The sequence below is a fragment of the Trachypithecus francoisi genome, unplaced genomic scaffold (genome assembly GCF_009764315.1).
Source record: "Trachypithecus francoisi isolate TF-2019V2 unplaced genomic scaffold, Tfra_2.0 Lachesis_group4, whole genome shotgun sequence".
Lineage (NCBI taxonomy): Eukaryota > Metazoa > Chordata > Mammalia > Primates > Cercopithecidae > Trachypithecus > Trachypithecus francoisi.
Genome location: NW_022681469.1, coordinates 114,835,797 through 114,855,362, shown reverse-complemented (window position 1 = coordinate 114,855,362; position 19,566 = coordinate 114,835,797). Strand labels below are relative to the sequence as shown.

General features: G+C 40.4%; 1 protein-coding gene across 1 annotated transcript in view; it reads right to left on the bottom strand.

Annotated features, from left to right (window-relative positions):
• Positions 1–381: 381 nt before the first annotated feature.
• LOC117072863 (cytochrome P450 3A43) overlaps positions 382–19,566 on the bottom strand; it is a 42,567-nt gene continuing 23,382 nt past the window's right edge. Inside the window, exons 6-13 of the mRNA XM_033193315.1 lie at positions 19,382–19,470; positions 17,945–18,093; positions 11,880–12,007; positions 10,672–10,738; positions 7,137–7,297; positions 4,977–5,203; positions 3,135–3,297; positions 382–936 (exon numbers count right to left, since the gene is read on the bottom strand). Coding sequence (XP_033049206.1) covers positions 841–936; positions 3,135–3,297; positions 4,977–5,203; positions 7,137–7,297; positions 10,672–10,738; positions 11,880–12,007; positions 17,945–18,093; positions 19,382–19,470 — 1,080 coding nt within the window. The 3' untranslated portion in view covers positions 382–840. The remainder of the gene's footprint in view (positions 937–3,134; positions 3,298–4,976; positions 5,204–7,136; positions 7,298–10,671; positions 10,739–11,879; positions 12,008–17,944; positions 18,094–19,381; positions 19,471–19,566) is intronic.

Below are 19,566 nucleotides of genomic sequence, written 5' to 3'. Positions count from 1 at the left end.
CAGTGTTCATTATGTTAAAACATTTGAGAGTAAAAGGTGAAATAGAACAAGTATAGGAAAACGTGTTCCCTGCCTTCCAGTACTATCAGGTGAGATGATATATAATATTAAATCAAAACTAATAATGTAAAAATAAGTTCCTAAGTTGAATGTTACCAAAATATGTGCTTCAAAAGAGGCCAAATGAAACTACAAATGTTTTCTAAACAATAGGCAACGTCACAGTGGTTTAACTCACACCTAGATTAATAATCAAGTTAGAGTCCTGTAAAAGGCCCCATAGAACAAGCAATTGTAATGACCAAAAATATTTAGTTGTTGATCTCATTGATCTAATCCTGTAGATTCATCCTTAATATGCAGGAAGACATCAGATAACAGTTTTGTAAAGAGGTGTTTATTGACTTTCTCAATATAATACTTATTATAGAATATCACAAATAGAACATGTAATATAAATGCCACTACAATAATCACAACTATAATTTTCCTTTTCATTAAAAATTGTTGGTAAACTTGTAGAGAAAAGTTTATTCTCTGATCAGAGCTCAGGAGGACCTGAGGGTACTAACTGTAGGTGGTGAGGAGATAGTCTTATGAGAACTAGAGAGGGTGACTGTACTTATTTGGCACTGATTTGTCACCTCCTTCATAGTATGCAATGTGTAATACTCTACACAGACAATGAGAGCTCAATGAATGTAGATAATTTCTAATTATTCACCCAGTACATTAGGTTAAGCTCATCTTCATTTCTGAGTTTTATTCACAAAGCAATTTGAAGCGTCTGGTGTTCTGGGATGCAGCTTTCTTGAACAAAGTGGAAGTCCTTAGGGAAAGTCAGGGTCCACTTGTAATCCCATCTCTTAAGTGCACTTTTAAAACAATAGGTTTTTCTGGTTGAAGAATTGGTAGATTGTTTAATTTCAGTGGGATCTGCAAAAGTTAAACAAGAATATTGGGAAACAATGAAGCAAACGAAGAAAAGATAGAAGCAAAGTAAAAAAGATGACATCAAGGGTAATGCTTTGCAATGATTTTTAAAAACTACTTTCAGCACCATACATGTTGGTTTCTTTGTACTTGTTCAGTGAGTTCTGTGAAGACTGGATAGTGAAAGCATTTACCGTTCATCATTTAACAAAATGTTTATTGAGTGTCTATTCTGTGCCAGGCTTGAGATTGTTTATGCTGGTTTCTGTTCCTTTTTATTTAAATTTTAAGCAAAGAGATATTTTAAAAAATCAAATCCAGATTATTAGGCATTATGTTAAACTTTTAGAAAAGTCATATAAAGTCAATTTTGTGTATGATGAAACTTGCAAGATAATCCTCAGTAGGTGTTATATATTTCAATTAAATGGACAGTCTTCAACTTATAAAGAATTCATTAACTTCTTCCAACTGAACCCATCCAGTGTAATGATGGGAAGAGACCTTCAAGAAGCATTATGCTTTTGCTTTTTACATCTTCTCTTGATTTCCAAAGGAAATGCAAATGGGAAGCTTCTCAAGGCCTATAGTGTTTTGACTAATACTTTGAGCACTCATTCTCACCAAGTCACTTCTTCAGTGTCAGGGGAGCAGCCAGCAGAGAAATGTTCTGATCTCAGTTAAGTGAAGGGCAGGGAAATTGTCATGGAAATTGAAAAGTGCCAGCTAGTAGATGCTTGGGAACTTGCCAGGGAGTATCACCCCATCCCACGTGTGCCAGAGACCTGCTTTTATTCAGAGCTGAGCCTCTGTCTGTACACACTTAGAGGATGGATATACAGCTTCCCTAAAGCCACAAATAAGATTGAAACACTATCTATTCTTCTTCTTTCCCATGCACAAAGCCTACTTTGGAATAGGAGTTGCATAGTAAATGCACAAGTCTTAGAAATAAGACTTATAGGGCCTTGCTTGATATAAATCAATGACAAATATTCATTAAGTTTTTCAGAGAAAGGATTCCATATCTTTCTATTAATACGACTTATTATTTTTAAATTTCAAATGGCATGAATATGTTTTTCCTGCGGATAGACACACACACTCAAATATACAAATGTCGCATGTTAAATTTAAAAATTAAATAGCTTAAAACTTGTATCCAAGAACTCCAAATCAACTGCAAATCACTCCTTAAACACGTATAGAATGCCTGCAATGGATGTTGTTCCCTGCAAGATGCTACTGGACTTTTATGAAAGAATTAAAACAAAACAACATAAATGAGGCAGAGAGGAGAAATTCTTAGAATAGAGAAAATACTTATAGAATAAAACTGATTGGTTTAGTGAAAAGTATAAAATTAGGTGATAACAGCTTGCAATAAACAGTAACAAAGCAGAAGAATAATTGGCCCTGTATTCGATGGGGAAGGTTTCTTAGAGTGGCTTGGGGAATTGATGTAGGACTTGTAGGATAAGAACAAAATGAGAAGGAAAAGAAGAACATTCATAGAGCTATTATTGGGGTGAAAAGATGCACAGCTTGTATGAAGCAGGGAAGCAGCACTCCTGGAAGATAAGGTCAAATGGTCAGGATGGCCTTGGACTATGAGCATCTTTTCTATCTGGCAGAAATGCCTTAAATTAGTGATTCTCAACATTGGCTTCATGTGAGAACCAATGGGAGAGCTTTTAAAGCCACAACTCTGGGCAAATTAGTTTAGAATTTGTGAGATGATCCAGGCAACACGAATTTTTGAAGCTCCCCAGTGATTCCAATGTACAGTTAGTGGTTGAGAAACACTGTCATGAAAGGGCTTCTGCAAGTTCTAGTGGAGGAAAGCACTATTCAAAAGTCCTGATGAAGTAATCATTGCACTTCATGATTGTGCAAAACACTTCCTTATCTTTACAGTTGACATGAAACTAAATTTAAAATTTGCTCAAGTTCACAGAGACTGAACATAATTATACCATGCTAATCTATATTGACATTAGATGATCTTTATAGTTCTGCCTTTATAAAGTCACAGATTTTGAACTCCAGAAGAGATTCATCTTTCAGGATTATAGATAGCTCCAATTAGATTCTTTGTCCCACAGAGCAAATTATTGAAATATGAACAATAATTTAAAAAATATAGACTTTTCAGTTTAAAAAACTCCCAATAAACATTATTTATAAGAAAGTTTACTGACCTGAGTTTCTTCACAAGTTTCGAAGGAGAAGTTCTGCAGTGCTTTAATGACAGCTAGTTTTATGTTTGTGAGAGCAAACCTCATGCCAATGCAGTTTCGGGGTCCAGCTCCAAAAGGTATGTATCTGTAAGGATCTATGCTGTCCTTGTTCTTCTTACTGAACCTAGTTTCACAGAAGTACATAAAAACAAGTTAATGAAACATAAAAACTATTAAAACTACACGTTACGCTGGGCATGGTGGCTTTTGGGAGGTGAGCCCCACCTCAGCCTCCCAAAGTGCTGGTATTACAGGTGTTAGCCACCGCACCTGGCTGGCTATACATTTTTTGAAGGTTAAACCCATGTTTATTCAAATTTGATTCCTCAATATATGATTATATTGTGAAAAAATTTTGATGGAGGAAAGTGATAATGCCCTTGTGGTTATGTGTTTTTAAAAGAGTACTTGTATTTTAGAGAAAATTCTGAAATATTTACAGGTTATTGCAAGATAACATTGTAGTCACGGAGAGGATTGTGATCGTGTGTGGACAGGGCAGCTGACATGCAGTATTGACTGTTGAGACAGGTGATGGACACACGGGGATGCATTAATACTATTCTATAGCTTGGTGTCTATAGAATATAGTTATGTGTATGTCAAACATTCTTCACAAGAGACTTTTTTTTAGTATATGGATTTCTCACTGCCTGGTCCAGTTCCTGACACATAGTCACCACTTACTATCTGTTTGGTGACTGAATGATGCAAAGAGAAGTGCAGTGAGCAGTCTCTGATTTTGTGTTGGTGCAGCCACAAGAGGCGGAAGTGCCGAGATGGAGGAAACACAGAAGTCCTCTACTCCAGAAAAAAGAGAACTTGGTCAATTCTGATTTGCTCTTCCAACAAGTATTATGTACAGAGTCTGTGCCAGCAGTAGGGACAGCATGCCTAACAAGACAACGTCCCTGCCATTGGGAAGTTTATAGTTAGGGGACAATAAAAGTCTAGATCCCAGGCCTCACCAACCAGTGCCCTACAAAGTTCATTCCAAATTTTCCTTTCCAAAATGGGAAAATATCAACTATTTCCAGACTACAAACTGTGCCCAAAGCCTGACCTTGGCTCTGAATTCCCAGAAGATCATGCCCAACACTTCCAAGGAGGAACTTCTGAGAAGTCTAGAAAGCAGGTGACTTTGCTTTGGAAGAGTCACCAACAACTGAGAGTATAAGGGAGCCGGCACAGGACTGCAGACACAGACAGGACCAGGAGAACCTCTGCTTCCCTCTGTCCTCAATGAAGTGGCTTAAACCATCAGGGATGAGGATGTCTCAGGACCTCAGCCTGCACTTTTACAATTACACTACGGAAAACAGCAAGCAATGTTGAAAAAAAAGGAATGTGGAAACATGTCCTAAACATGGTGCTAAATTCAGAGAGCTAAAGGGCACAGCAAAGAAAAACGGAAATGAATAACAAGCTTATATACTCAAAATAACGTTATGGTCAAATGAATTACAGCTTATGCATACGTAAATATGTAGTAACATAAGATAGTAGATAGATTATGGTTTACTTTGAAATGAAGTAAGCAGCAGTTCAAACTCAAATAAAATGTGATAGTGTACTATATGCATAGAAAAATGCCTATAAGACATGCATTACATAGTTAATGAGGGTTGTTATAAAGTGTTTCCTAATCTATAGTTTGTAAAGTTTGACAATTATCATTTTGTAATAAAAAACTTCCAAAATAAAAAAGCACATATTCAAATGATTGCTATGTGCATCGAGCGAGGCAGAATATACTTGCACCAGGCTGGCTGAGGGAGGGCTCCCTTCCCAGGGGCCTTGTACCTTTCAGGGCAGAACTTCTCAGGCTCTGTCCAGTACTTTGGGTCATGGTGAAGAGCGTAGATTGGAACCATCACTGCTAACCCTTTGGGAATGAACACCCCATTGATTTCAATATCTTTTTTGCAGACTCTTGTAACTCTACTAACCACTGGGAATAATCTGAGTGTTTCATTCACCACTATGTCAAGGTACTCCATCTGTACCAGGGCATCGTAGGTGACAGGTGCCTGGGAAGAAAGAAATAGATTTGGATAAATTGAGATTTGGAATTAACTTTCAACTTTGTTCATGCAGTACTACTGAAGTGTTAGGAGCTCCAGAGAATAACTCGTACTGGTAAAAGATTGTTGCATGTATAAATTATTTTAATAACTGTCCATACCCAGCAATGTGCTCAATGGCCCACTGAGATGTGTGGAGGAGTTATGAATTTGGCACAATCCCCGACACAGAGACTGAAATCCTTGATGTTACCATTTCATGTGTTTTCTTTCTTGGGTGAACAAGCATGACTCTTAGACGATGGCCATTTGAATCACCTACAATACGCCAAAGCCAGTGTCACCTTTCCAAAGAGAGGCTATGCATCTATACCAAGGAAAGAGAAAATGTAAAAAAGCAAACCCTCTATTTCAGACAATCATTTAAAATTGAAAAGTCCTGTTTAGACCGGGCATAGTGACTCATGCCTGTAATTCCAACACTTTGGGAGGCCGAGGTAGGTGGATCACTTGAGGTCAGGAGTTTGAGACCAGCCTGGCCAACATGGCAAAACCCTGTGTCTACTAAAAATATAAAAATTAGCCAGGCATAGTAGCACACACCTGTAATCCCAGTTACTCGGGTGGCCGAGGCACGAGAATCACTTGAACCCTGGAGGCGAAGGTTGCAGTGAGCCGAGATCACCGTACTGGTCTACACCCTGGGTGACGAAGCAAGACTCCATCCCAAAAAAAAAAAAAAAATGTGGAGAGTAACGCTGTGTTATATAAAAACTTTATAAATAGTTTGGGAATAAACTAGTTCCTTTGTAACCCAAATATGACAAAAGAACTTTTTTTTTTTTTTTTTGAGACGGAGTCTCACTCTGTTGCCCAGGCTGGAGTGCAGTGGTGCGATCTCGGCTCACTGCAAGCTCTGCCTCCTGGGTTCACACTATTCTCCTGCCTCAGCCTCCTGCGTAGCTGGGACTACAGGCACCTGCCACCACACCCGGCTAATTTGTTTGTCTTTTTTAGTAGAGACGGGGTTTCATCATGTTAGCCAGGATGGTCTCAATCTCCTGACCTCGTGATCCACCCGCCTCGGCCTCCCAAAGTGCTGGGATTACAGGTGTTAGCCACCATGCCCGGGTGACAAAAGAATTTTATAACTGAAGAGGGCACACAATGTCAGTGCTATTGAGAGTTATAAACAGGATAGGAACCCTCCATGCAGCCCCATCCTCTCTTTCTCGAACAGTCTCCCACTTCTTCCTTTAGGCCTGGACTGTGAGCATAGATGAACATTCCTTTGGGTTCGCCTCACTGCCAAACCAGGGCCAGCCCCAAGGCCAGGTCTCATTACACCACAAAGAATTCCAGTTCTGGCAGAATTCTGAAAACAGTTTGGTAATACGTGACTGCATTTGGTGTTATATTTGGAAGGTAATATTGTAGAGGGTAAGTGTTTGGCCCAGGCATCAGGCACCCTGGTTCCTAGCTTGGCTTCTTCACCATTAGCTACTTGACTGGAGCATGAGAGAGGTGTGAGGCAGAGCTGAGTCAGCCTGCCCAGCACACCCAGCACCAGGCTCCATCAGACCAACAGCTAGAACAGAGTGAGTCCAGCCAAGATCAGCAGAACTCACTATCCAGACTTGTGAGCAATGAATGGTTGTTTTTAGATACCATTGAGGTTTCTGGATATTTTTTACTTGGTGTTATGTTGGTAACAGATAATGGATGCAGCAGGATCAGCACTGTTTTACAAAGATCTTCTGCAAGAAACATCCACTACCTACGTTTTTCCCTTTGTTTTTCCTCGTTAGAGCCTTTATGTGTAGTGTATATGAAAGGACTGACGCTTACACTTTTTGAAAAAATTCTCATGGCAAATGGTGAGGAGGGATTTTGCTGAGGCTTCACCTCTTCCCTCCTTCTCCAGGGATCGTCCACTCACCTTATTGGGCAAAACTGCATCAATCTCCTCCTGCAGCTTCTGCTGGACATCAGGGTGAGTGGCCACTTCATACATAATGAAGGGGAGAGTGGTGCTAGTTGTGTCATAGGCAGCAAAAATAATGATAATTGACTGGGCCACAAGCTCCAGATCAGACAGAGCTGAAAGGAGAGGAAAGACATTTTAGGAAAAGCAGCCAATGTAGATTATCACAGTTTAGAGGAAGCGAAATCCCAGTGAAGCTCCCAAATCCCTAGGGGCAACAATAGAAAAGCAATTCAGTCACACTGGGGGTGGCTTCACTCTGATGTGTATCCTACAGAGCTAGAACAAGGCAAAATCATTTTAATCCAGTTTTTTCCAGGGTCTACGTGATTACGGGCCATCCACTCCTCATGATATCATCCCCACCAGTTGCACAGCTAGGTAACTTTCAGAGAGAGCATTTCTGTCTAACATACTCAGTGTTATGGGGATATCCCTTGGATAATCATAAAAGTACTTTATCTGTAAGTAAATATGGGGTAACATTCTCCCCAGGGAAGGTTTAAATTACTCTAGCTACAATATAGCTTGACAAACAATGAGAGAGTTTGCAATGCTAAGGTTTGATTTTAGGGAAATATAAAGGATCTTTTCTCTAAGCATGTTTGAGGGAACCCAAGGGAAGAAGATTAGGCTACGGATCACCTCTTGCCACTCAAAGTGTGGTCCATGGACCAGCAGCACCAGTAGCATCTGGGAGCTTATTAGAAATGCAAAATCTCAAACCCTACCCTCAAACTGAAGAATCAAAATCTGAACTTTCATCAGGTGTGGTAATTTGTGTGCCCAGCATGGCTTAAGAAGCATGGATTACACATTTGAGTGACATCAAGTAATAGAGTTCCTAGGGCACTAGTCTTCAAAATGGATGATCTCTGGATACACCAAAGCTACAAAGACAAAAATCTAGAAGTGAGGTGATTGACTGTAGTCCAGTGAATGGTTTTAATAAAACAGCAGGAGGCTGGGCACAGTGGCGCAAGCCTCTAATCCCAGCACTTTGGGAGGCTGAGACAGAGGATCATTTGAGGTCAGGAGTTTGAGACCTGGCCAACATGGTGAAACCCCACCTCTACTACAAATACAAAAACCCCACAACTGGGTGTGGTGGTGGGCACCTGTAGTCCCAGCTACTCGGGAGGCTGAGGCAGGAGAATTGCTTGAACCTGGGAGGCAGAGGCTGCAGTGAGCCAAGATCAGGCCACTTCACTCCAGCCTGGGCCACAAAGTGAGACTCCATCTCAAATAATAATAATAATTGATTTGCTTTCTAGGAAGCTGATTTGCTTTCTAGGAAACCAGGGCGAGTATTAAATGGCCAGCCAGTAGGCAAGGCTAGGAGCAAAACTGCACATTTATTTTTGGTCCCCCAGCTTCAGGAAAGAAGGTGTGGGGGAGGGGTGAGGTCCCTTGGTCTCCAGCAGGGGAGGCGGGGGGAGTCACCCGGTGGAGCTACCCAGTGGAGCTCTCCGGCGGAGTACCTACAGTCCCCACAGGACTGAGGGCTGAGGAAGTAGGCGCAGCACGCCCGCCGGGAGCGGCTTTTATGTCCTGGGCCTGGGAGTGGGCGGGCAGTGGGCGGGACATAGGCGGGTCAGGGCGGGCGGTAGGCGTGGCTAGGCAGGTTCCAGTTTTTCTCCCTCGGAAGTCGGGTTGCGCCTGCGCAGTCGACCTGTGTCTTTCCCGGGCACGGGAAAGTTGACGGTGAAGAACCCGGAACTGCGCCATCTTGCCTCCCTTCGTCCAAACAATAATAATAACACAGCAGGAAGAATGCATTTATAGATGGGCATTGGCCAACATGAAATATAAAACAGTAGGGTCCAGTGAGTGGAATTCATAGTGCCCATTCCATCCTGGCCTGATTCTCTTTGCTCCACTTCACGTTCACTGAACAGCATTTATGACTACAGGTTGGCCTCCCTCTTGATATTTCTTTCGAGAAAAGCTTAGCACAGTCAACCATTGGTCTGTTTGAGCAGGACTGGATTAAGACCTTTAGAGACCTAGGGTACTAAAATAAATACAGTGCCCACTCCAACCATGTATTTCATAACTGAAAACGATACAAGATGAGTGTGAGAAAGATCTACAGAGTTGTGATTTACTGGTGATAATTTTTGTGATGATGTTGTGGGTAAATTCAACTTTCCAATTATCTAATTCAGTTGGCATGAACCCCAGGACACGGAATTGAAATGAAATCATAATCTCAAAGTGTAGATCTGCTACCCAGTAGGATAGGTACTAGCCTCAGGTGGCTACTTAAATTTAATTAATTAAAATTAGATATATTTAAAAATTGTTCTTCAGTGGCAGCAGCTACATGTTCAGTACCCGATAGCCACATGTATCTAGTGATGTCTGTATCGAGCAATGAAATGATAGACTGTTTCCCTTTTCACACAAAGTTGTGTTGGGACAGATGGACAGATGATACATGACACATAGATAGACAAGTAGATGAAGACATAGATATATTTATAATGGTGTGTTTGAGTTAACTATTTCCTGCTCTTTATTTTTACTTATTTTATTTATTTAGTATTATTTTTGAGACAGAGTCTCACTCTGTTGACCTGGTGTGATCTCAGCTCACTGCAACCTCTGCCTCCTTGCTTCAAGTGATTCTCCCACCTCAGCCTCCCAAGTAGCTGGGATTACAGGTGTGTGCCACCACACCTGGTTAGTTTTTGTGTTTTTAGTAGAGACAGAATTTCGCCTTGTTGGCCAGGCTGGTCTTGAACTCCTGACCTTAGGTGATCCACCTGCCTCGGCCTCCCAAAGTGCTGAGATTACAGACGTAAGTCACCATGCCCTGCCTTCATTTCTTGCTCTTTAGAATTAATTGTTAATATTCACAATTATGTCATATGGTTGTCAAACCTTGGTGGCTTGAAATCGATCATGGTCATTATTTTGCAACCATCATAGTAATGATGGTTTCAGTCAAAATCGCCCATGGGTGATGAAACTAGTAGGTGAAAAATTGAAGAGGAAAAGGGCACTACACAGTCTTTGAGGTTTTCCCACAGTTACTTTTCATTACATAGGGGAAAAATAAAACCCGTCAGTAGATTAACCTGGTGAACACACTTTCACCAAGTGTTTCCAGTTAAAATCACCCTTATTTGGACAGTGTGTCTCCTGATTGGATGTTAGATGTATGTTTCCAAGCAGAGGTTCTGAGTAAGTGGATCTGGAGGAGGCTGAGATCTGGCATTTGATCTGATGTGGGTGATCCACAGATCACGGACCGACCTCCAGGCATGCCACACTTGTTCAGGGTTGCCCTTCAAGCCTGGGATGTGGCTATGCCTGTGTGCTTCTAGAAAGTGCCTCCAGCTATTGTTTATAACATCCAAATGTGTGCCTTTCTGGAATGTCGAAGAAATTCTCATTTTCCTGGAAAACTTTCTGCACATTTTCAGAACAGGGCCTTCTCTCCAACTGTCCCCATCAATAGCCCCCGGATACAGTCCTTGGTTACCTTTATGGGACTTTGTTTCTTTGGAATTCTGGGAGTCAATCATCTGTTGAAAGAAATCTACTCGGTGCTGGAAGCAAAAAGAGAACTTTTAATGACAGAAAGTCACTTGTGACGTCAGAAGTGAATCAGGAGTCCAGTCCTAAGCACCCCTCCTGAGAATATGCTGCCTTTAAGTTCAGAAGTGTAATGGGTGTTGCCTGAGTCACCAATGTTTAGAATAAAATCACGCATCTAAAACCTTGGAGAGCAGGATGTTTCCTTGAGAGAAATCCATTTGTCATGTCTATCTGCTTTTTTGTCTTTGCTCTCCCTGATCCCCAGCTTCTCTGACCTTTGGACACAGCTTCCTGGCCAAAGAGTTGTCAGCTCATTCTCTAGTCATAATTTCTTGAACAGGAAGAAGTCCTGAATTTCAATCCTATTTGTTCTCCTGCCTTTATTCTTAACCAATGGACAAATAGATTAATCTCAGGATAATCCCAGGGGAGCTGTTTTGAATGCATCTTCAAATATTCCCCACTCCTAGAACTCTATACAATGTTCAGTGTCACCTAGGGGACCCAGTCCTGCATTCCTGACTTTGAGGCATCATCATCGGGCTGGTCTCCAGGGCTCATGAAGGCAAAGTTGGGTCAGTCAGCTTGCACCCACAATGCCCAGAGAAGACCCCTGCCCAGTCCAGGCTATGACAGGACTGAAATTTAGTATACACTTACTTCAGCAGGTAGCCTGGTAGGGACTTCTGCTGAAGAAAGTGTAAAAATAGCAGGCTTGGACTTGAAATGATTCCTTACTAATCTAAGAACTGAGGAATTGTAATACCCATAAAATAATTTTATGCAGTCATTTTTATCCAGTCAGATTTACTGGCAATTTTATACAGTCAAATTTATTGACAATTTTATACAGTCAAATTTATTGACAATTTACTGAAAGGAAGAGAAGCGGTAAAGCTTCTATCTCTACATTATTTATGCCGTAATATACTAAAGTCTTGCCTATTATTAAATTCCAAATGCTGTTTCACTCGTTCTCTTTCTTCCCCAAGCTTCACCTTCTTTATTCCCAGCAAAATTTAAAAACCCTCTTGCTCTAAAGTTCTCTATCTGCCTTTAAAAAAACACAGATAAGTGCACAGATCATACGTAAACAGCCCAAAAACATAATAAAAAAGTGAACATTCTCATGTCACCACCACCAGATTTTACCTTTTGTTTATCTTTGAGGCGACTTTCTTTCATCCTTTCAATGGAATTTTTTAAAAAACGGGTAACATCTTTTGGAAACAAACCGATATTTAGGACTTCAAAAACTGGGGTAAGAAATGGAAAGAGTGCTATAGGAAAATTAAAAAGAAAAAGAAAAAATAAATCATCGTGAAAAATGTGAAATTTACCTACAGCAATTACAATTTTCTCTGCCTATAGACTTCAGGGTTCTCAACCAGGATCCATTTCCTGTATGACCTTTGCCCCTGTTCCAGGCCAATGGCTGAGCAAGAGCAGATCCACACATGGGGGTCTCCACTATAGCAGTGAGATCAGTGGTCCTTTCTGCATCTTCAGAGTGACCAAAGGAATAGAATTAAATTCCCTGACTTCTTAGCCTTTATCTACTGGACTAGAGTCTCTTTGGATAGCCCAGATCATAGCCTGCTGCTTTAATTAATCATGTTTTTCCATGAAATAGTAGTCAGGATAGAAACAATACGGCAAATGTCCTTCAGCTACCATGGAATGAAACTAGAAATCAACAAGAGAAAGAGAATTGCCCTTTGGGAGGCTGAGGCAGGCAGATTGCTTGAGGTGAGGAGTTCGAGACCAGCCTAACCAACATGGCGAAACCCCATCTCTACTAATGATACAAAAATTAGCCGGGTGTGGTGGCATGTGCCTGTATTCCCAGCTACTCGGGACTCAGGCATGAGAATCGCTTGAACCGGGGAGGCGGAAGTTGCAGTGAGCTGAGATTGCATCACTGTATTCTAGCCTGAGTGACAGAATGAAACTGTCTCTCTCAAAAAAAGAAAAAAGAAAAAAAAAAGAGAGAGAGAGAAAAGAGAATTGGAAAACTCACACATATGTGGAAGTTAAACAATATACTTTTAAGTAACCAATGAGCTGAAGTAGAAAGCAAAAGGACAATTAGAAATTGTTTTGAGATGAAGAAAAATGAAGCCATGATATGCCAAAACGAATGGGATGTAGCCAAAGCAATGTTCAGAGGGAAATTTATAGCTGTGAATGTTGGATAATCTCAAATCAATAACCTAAATGTATACCATAACACACTGAAAAATGAAGAGTAAACTAAAACTAAAGCCAGCAGAAAAGGGGAAATTAATAAAAACTGAAGTGTAACCTAATGAAATAGAGATTTAAATAAAGAAAAGCAATGAAACCAAAATTTGGTTCCGTGAAAATATCATCAGCCGGGCACGGTGGCTCAAGCCTGTAACCCTACCACTTCGGGAGGCTGAGGCGGGCAGATCACCTGAGGCGAGGAGTTAGACCAGCCTGGCCGACATGGCGAAACTCCGTCCCTACTAAAAATGCAAAAATTAGCTGGGCGGGTTGGTGGACACCCATAATCCTAGCTACTCAGGAGGGTGAGGCAGGAGAATTGCTTAAACTCGGCAGGCAGAGGTTGCAGTGAGCCTAGATCACACAATTTTTTGAGACTCCGTCTCAAAAAAATAAAAAAATAAAAAAATAAAAACTCAAAACTCATGGACATAGAGAGTAGAAGGATGGTGACCAGAGTCTGGGAAGGGTAGTGGGGGCAGGGGAGGTAAGGATAATAAAAGGCTACAAAAAAAATAGTTAGAAAGAATGAATAAGACCTATGATTCGATAGCACAACAGAGTGACTATAGTCAATAATAACTGTACATTTTAAAATCACTTAGAGTACAATTGGAATGTTTGCAATTCAATGGATAAATGCTTGAGGGGATGGATTCCCCATTCTTCATAATGCTCTTATTTCATATTTCATGTCTGTATTGAAACCATCTCATGTACCCCATAAATATATACACCAACTGTGTATCCACAAAGGTTAAGAATAAAAAATTAGCTTCAAAAATAAAGCTCAAGGCCGGGCGCAGTGGCTCATGCCTATAATCCCAGCACTTTGGGAGGCTGAGTCAGTTGGATCACCTGAGGTCAGGAATTCGAGACCACCTTGACCAACAGTAAAAACCGTGTCTTCACTAAAAATACAAAAATTAGCCAGGCATAGTAGTGCATGCCTGTAGTCCCAGTTACTCGGGAGGCTGAGGCAGGAGAATCGCTTGACCCCAGGAGGTGGAGGTTGCAGTGAGCCAAGATTGCACTCCAGCCTGAGCAACAAGAGCAAAACTCCATCTCAAAAAAAAGCTCAAATGTTACCACAAAAGAGAAAATATCATCAGAATTGGCAAATCTTTAGCTATACTGATAAAGAAATAAAAAGAGATGACTCAGTTTACTAGTCTCAGAAGTAAAAGAGGGGAAATAATTACTAATGACATTTAAGAAAAATAAAAAGTAGTATAAAGATATTCTTTTAACAATTCTATTATTAGAACAATTGTATAAATTAGATAACAGGTAAAATGGACAAATTATTTGAAAGACACACACTACAGAAACTGAGTTGGAAAGAAACAGACAATCTGAATAGATCTATAACTTGTAAAGGGATTGAATCAGTAATCAAAACTACCCGCAAAGAAAAGGCCAGGCCACATAGTTCCAATAATGAATTCTACCTAATATTTAAAGGAGAATTAATATCTATTCTACAAACACTTTCAAAAACTAGGAAATGAGGAAACATTTCCAAATTCATTCTATAAGGCCAGTATTACCATCATACTAAAACTGGACAAATACATCACAGGATAAAGAAACTACAGACTAACAGATCTTGTAAATATAAACGCACAAATCCTTAACAAAATACTAGCAAACTGGATCAATCTAGCAACATATAAAAATAATTATATACCATAACCAAGAGGGGTTTACCCCAGGGAAACAAGATTGTGTGATATACCTTGTCAATTGAATGAAAACACACAGTTGTCTCAGTATGTATGGTAAAAGCATTTGACAAAAATCCAAAAGCCTTTTGTGATAAAAACACTCAACAACTAAAAACAGAAGAGAATTCTTCCACCTGATAAAGGGCATCTATGAAACCCATAGCTAACCATACTTAATACCTTTCCCCCTAGGATCATGAGTGAAATAAGAATACCTCTCTCAGCGCTTCCATTTACCTATTAAAACTAATAAATGTGTTCAGAAATATTTGAAGATATAAGGTCAGTATACAGAAATAAACTGTATTTCTGTACATTACAATATATAATCCAAAAGTGGAATTAAAAAATTGTATTTACCATAGCATCAAAATATTAGTGATACACTTATTAGGAATAACATTAACGAAAGTGCAAAACGTAGACTCTAAAAAATACAAAACACTGTTGAAATAAATGAAAGAGGCTGGGCGTGGTGGCTCACGCCTGTAATCCCAGCACTTTGGGAGGCCGAGGTGGTTGGATCATGAGTTCAGGAGATCGAGACCATCCTGGCTAACACGGTGAAACCCCGTCTCTACTAAAAATACAAAAAATTAGCCGGCCGTGGTGGCGGGCGCCTGTAGTCCCAGCTACTCAGGAGGCTGAGGCAGGAGAATGGCATGAACCCGGGAGGCAGAGCTTGCAGTGAGCTGAGATTGCACCACTGTACTCCAGCCTGGGCGACAGAGTGAGACTCCTTCTCAAAAAAAAAAAAAATAAATAAATAAATAAATAAATAAAAGAGTTTCTGAATAAAAGGAACCACCACCCCATGTTCACAGATTAGAAAACTTAAAAGTTCAAAATGGCAATACTTCTCAAATGGATCTGCAGATTTAATGTATTATCAGAATCCTAGCTAGATTCTGTGTAGAAACTGACAAGTTGATTTTAAAATTGATTTGGAATTGTAAGGGATGCAGAGTAGCCAGAACAAGGTTGAAAAAGAATCAAGTTGCAGGACTCATACTTCCCAATTTCAAAACTTACCACAAAGCTCTAATAATCAGAACAATGTGATACTGGCATAAAGATAGAAGTATAGTTCAACAGAATAGAATTTACAGTCCAAAATAAATCCACACGTCTCTGGTCCACTGAATTTTGAGGAAGGTGTCATGATCATTGAATGGGGACAAAATCATCTTTTTCAACAAATGGTGCTGGGACAACGGGATAGCCAAGTGTAAGAATAAAGCCGGGCCCTCACGTCACACTGCATGTAAAATGAAACTCAAGATGCATCGAAGACCTAAACAGAAGAGCTAAAACTATACAATCCTTAAAAGAAAACCAAGGGGGCAAATCCATGACCTCACAATTGGCAATAGATTCTTAGATTTGATACCTACAGGATAAGCAATAAAAGAAAAATATACAAGTCATGCATCATCAAAATTAAAGTTCAAAGAAGTTCAAAGAAGATACAGTTCAAAGAAGATAAAGTTCAAAGAACAATATCAAGAAACTAAAAAGACATGTATAGAATGGGAGAACAATTTTGCAAATATATGCCTGAGAAGGAAGTTGTATGTAGAATATATAAAGAACTCTTACAAATTAACAAAAAGAATTCAGCTGTATATGGGCAAAAGACTTGAACAGACATTTATCTAAATAAGACATAAAGATGGCCAATGTTGCTCAATGTCATTAGCCGTTAGAGAAAAGTAAATCAAAATCACAATGAGACCAGTTCACATGTAGTAGGGTGTCTATAATTAAAAGAAACGAGAAAACCAAGTGTTGGCAAGAATGTAGGGAAATTAGAATGCTTATACATTCCTGGTAAAATGGTGTAGCTGTTGTGGGAAACAGTTTAGAAACTCCTTAACAAGTGAAACATAGAATTACTGCTATAAAACCCACCAATTCCACTGCTGAATATATACCTAAAAGAAGAAAAATCAAGTATTCAAATATAAATTTGTAAACAATTATTCACAGCAGCACTATGCACAATAGTTGAAAGGTAGAAACAATGCAAATGTCCGCCAACTATGAACGGATAAGCAAAATGCAGCATATCTATACAATGGAATATTATTCGGTCATAAAAAGAAATGAAGCACTGATCCATGTTTCAACATGAATTAACTTTGAAAATGTAATGCTAAATGAAAGAAGTCAGTCACAAAGACCACATATTATATGAGTCAATTTATATATGTCCTAGATGAGGCAAATCTAGAGACAGAAAGTAGATTAGTGGTTGCTTAAAGCTGAGGGGGTTTTTGGGGCTGCGTGCAGTTGCTCACTCCTGTAATCCCAGAACTTTGGGAGGCCAATGCAGAAAGGTGGCTTGAGGCCAGGAGTTCAAGATCAGCCTGGGCAACATAAAAAAGGTGAGGAAGGCAGGGCACCGTGGCTCATGCCTGTAATTCCAGCACTTTGGGAGACTGAAGCAGGCAGATCACGAGGTCAAGAGATCGAGACCATCCTGGCCAACATGGAGACACCCCGTCTGTACTAAAAATACAAAAATTAGTTGATGTGGTGGCATATGCCTGTAGTCCCAGCTACTTGGGAGGCTGAGGCACAAAAATTGCTTGAACATGGAAGGTGGAGATTGCAGTGAGCCAAGATCATGCCACGAACTCCAGCCTGGCAACAGAGCGAGACTCCGTTAAAAAAAAAAAAAAAAAAGACCAGGCGCAATGGCTCACACCTGTAATTCCAGCACTTTGGGAGGCTGAGGCGGGCAGATCATGAGGTTAGGAGTTCGAGACCAGCCTGACCAGCATGGCAAAACCCTGTCTCTACTAAAAATATGAAAATTAGCCGGGCGTGGTGGCATGCACCTGTAATCCCAGCTACTCAGGAGGCTGAGGCAGGAGAATCACTTGGACCTGGGAGGTGGAGGTTTCAGTGAGTCCAGATCACACCACTGCATTTCAGCCTGGTGACAGAGCGAGACTCTGTCTTAAAAAAAAAAAAAAAGAAAGAAAAAGTGAGGAAGATTGGAAGGGGATGATGGTTAAATGGTGTGTAGCTTCTGAGTCTACAAAAAATGTTCAGAAGTTTATAACAATATTCAGAAGTTAACAATGGTGATGGTTGTGCATATCTTTGAATGTACCAAAAACCATTGAATTATACATTTTAAGTAGGTGAATTTTATGGTATGTGAATTTTGTTTTCAATAAAGCTGTTTTTAAAAATTAGATGAGAGAGAGAGAAATAACATAAAAGTCCACATACATATTGACAGTAAAAAGGGATCCAAAAAATCCAATTTTAAAAGCTTCTTCATATTTTTCAGAAAGGGATCTTGTGGGTTGTTGAGGGAATCCAAGTTCACTCCAAACAATGTGCCAGTGATTACATCCATGGTGTAGGCCCCAAAGAAACTGAGTAGAGTAAGACATGGAAAGTTAAAACCAGCACCTCTTTACCTTCCTTCTGCTATACACACAGCAAGAAGTGCTATGTCAGAGCAAGACAGGTGAAAACCCACACACATTTACAACAACCTGCTGCATCATCTCCCATCATACTCAGGAGGCATTTATTGGGTACCAATGATGCAGCTGGCCCTGTCCTGGGAGTAATGGAGACACTAAGGTGAGTTAGACCCACCTCTGAGCTCAAGAATCTCAGTCACAGGGAGACACAGACCCAATAATCAGACAATTACAGTCGTCTGTGTTGAGTGTGGATGGTAAAATGTGCGTCAACACTGTGCTTCTGCAGGACAAGAATAAAATCATTAACTTTCTCGGCCAGTCAATAAATTTGACATTGCCAGACCCCAGAGTCTACGCCCAGAGCTGATGTCTCTTCAGCACTTTACAGAACAGCCACACCCTGTTCAGACTTGCTATGAACATCATGTCTCCGCTGCACTCCCTGATAAGGTTCCTGAAACGCCTACTCTTCCCTGGCTCCTGGGATCTGACGTTGCTCTGAGGGCAGATTGTTTTTGTAAAAGTAAGAACGAACAGTGATATTGATTAAAGGAATAATAGATCACTCCAAAGTTGATCGGGGTATCCCATAGCCAAGTGGCCACGTGTCCCCAGTCTGCCCAGGACAGGCTGAGTTTACACGTGTTGTTCCAGCATAATTTAAATTATATTCCAGTTTAGACAATAAACAATAATAGCATTGCCCTACCTATAGCCTTTACAGAGTCTTTTAAAATTTAAGATTGGAGAAATTAGAAGTGGTGGGAAGGTTTAGTAGTTCACATTTTGGTGGTATCCTCAGCAAAATAATGAAGGGATTGAAGTTATTCCAATTTCTTCATTGTAACTTTCCTGTCCCAGTCACTGCCAGCCAACAGCTCAAACACGTACCCTTCCCACCACTCCATAACATCTATGCTCAAAACTTTAGTACAATCAGGTTTTTATTTTTTCTTTCTACACAATGTATTATTCTTTTGGAATATCCAAGGGGACAATATAACAGGTAAGTTATTCCTGGCTCCTGTGCACAGGGGACAAGATCCTTTTCTCTCAGCTTCCTAGCTTTCTTTTATGAGCAACACCATCTTGGGTGGCCTATTGGAGCTGCAACACCACAGCCCTGCTTTTGTCCGGCCACTGGAGTAACCCAACGGTGGGAATATCAGCTCCACTGCAGGCAGCTGGAGGGGCTCATGACAGCTCAGAACCTCAAGACTGTGCTACTTACTCTTTCAAGTTGGTGGGCTTCCTGTTCTCTGCTTCCCGCCTCAGGCTTCTCACCAACATATCTCCACACTGGGAAATGATAGGGACCATCTAAAACACAACACCACCCAGAGTTAACTATGCAGACTCGAGTCTCAGAAGGACATGGCTTTGCCCAGCATGGAACAGTCAATGGTATTTTGTAAT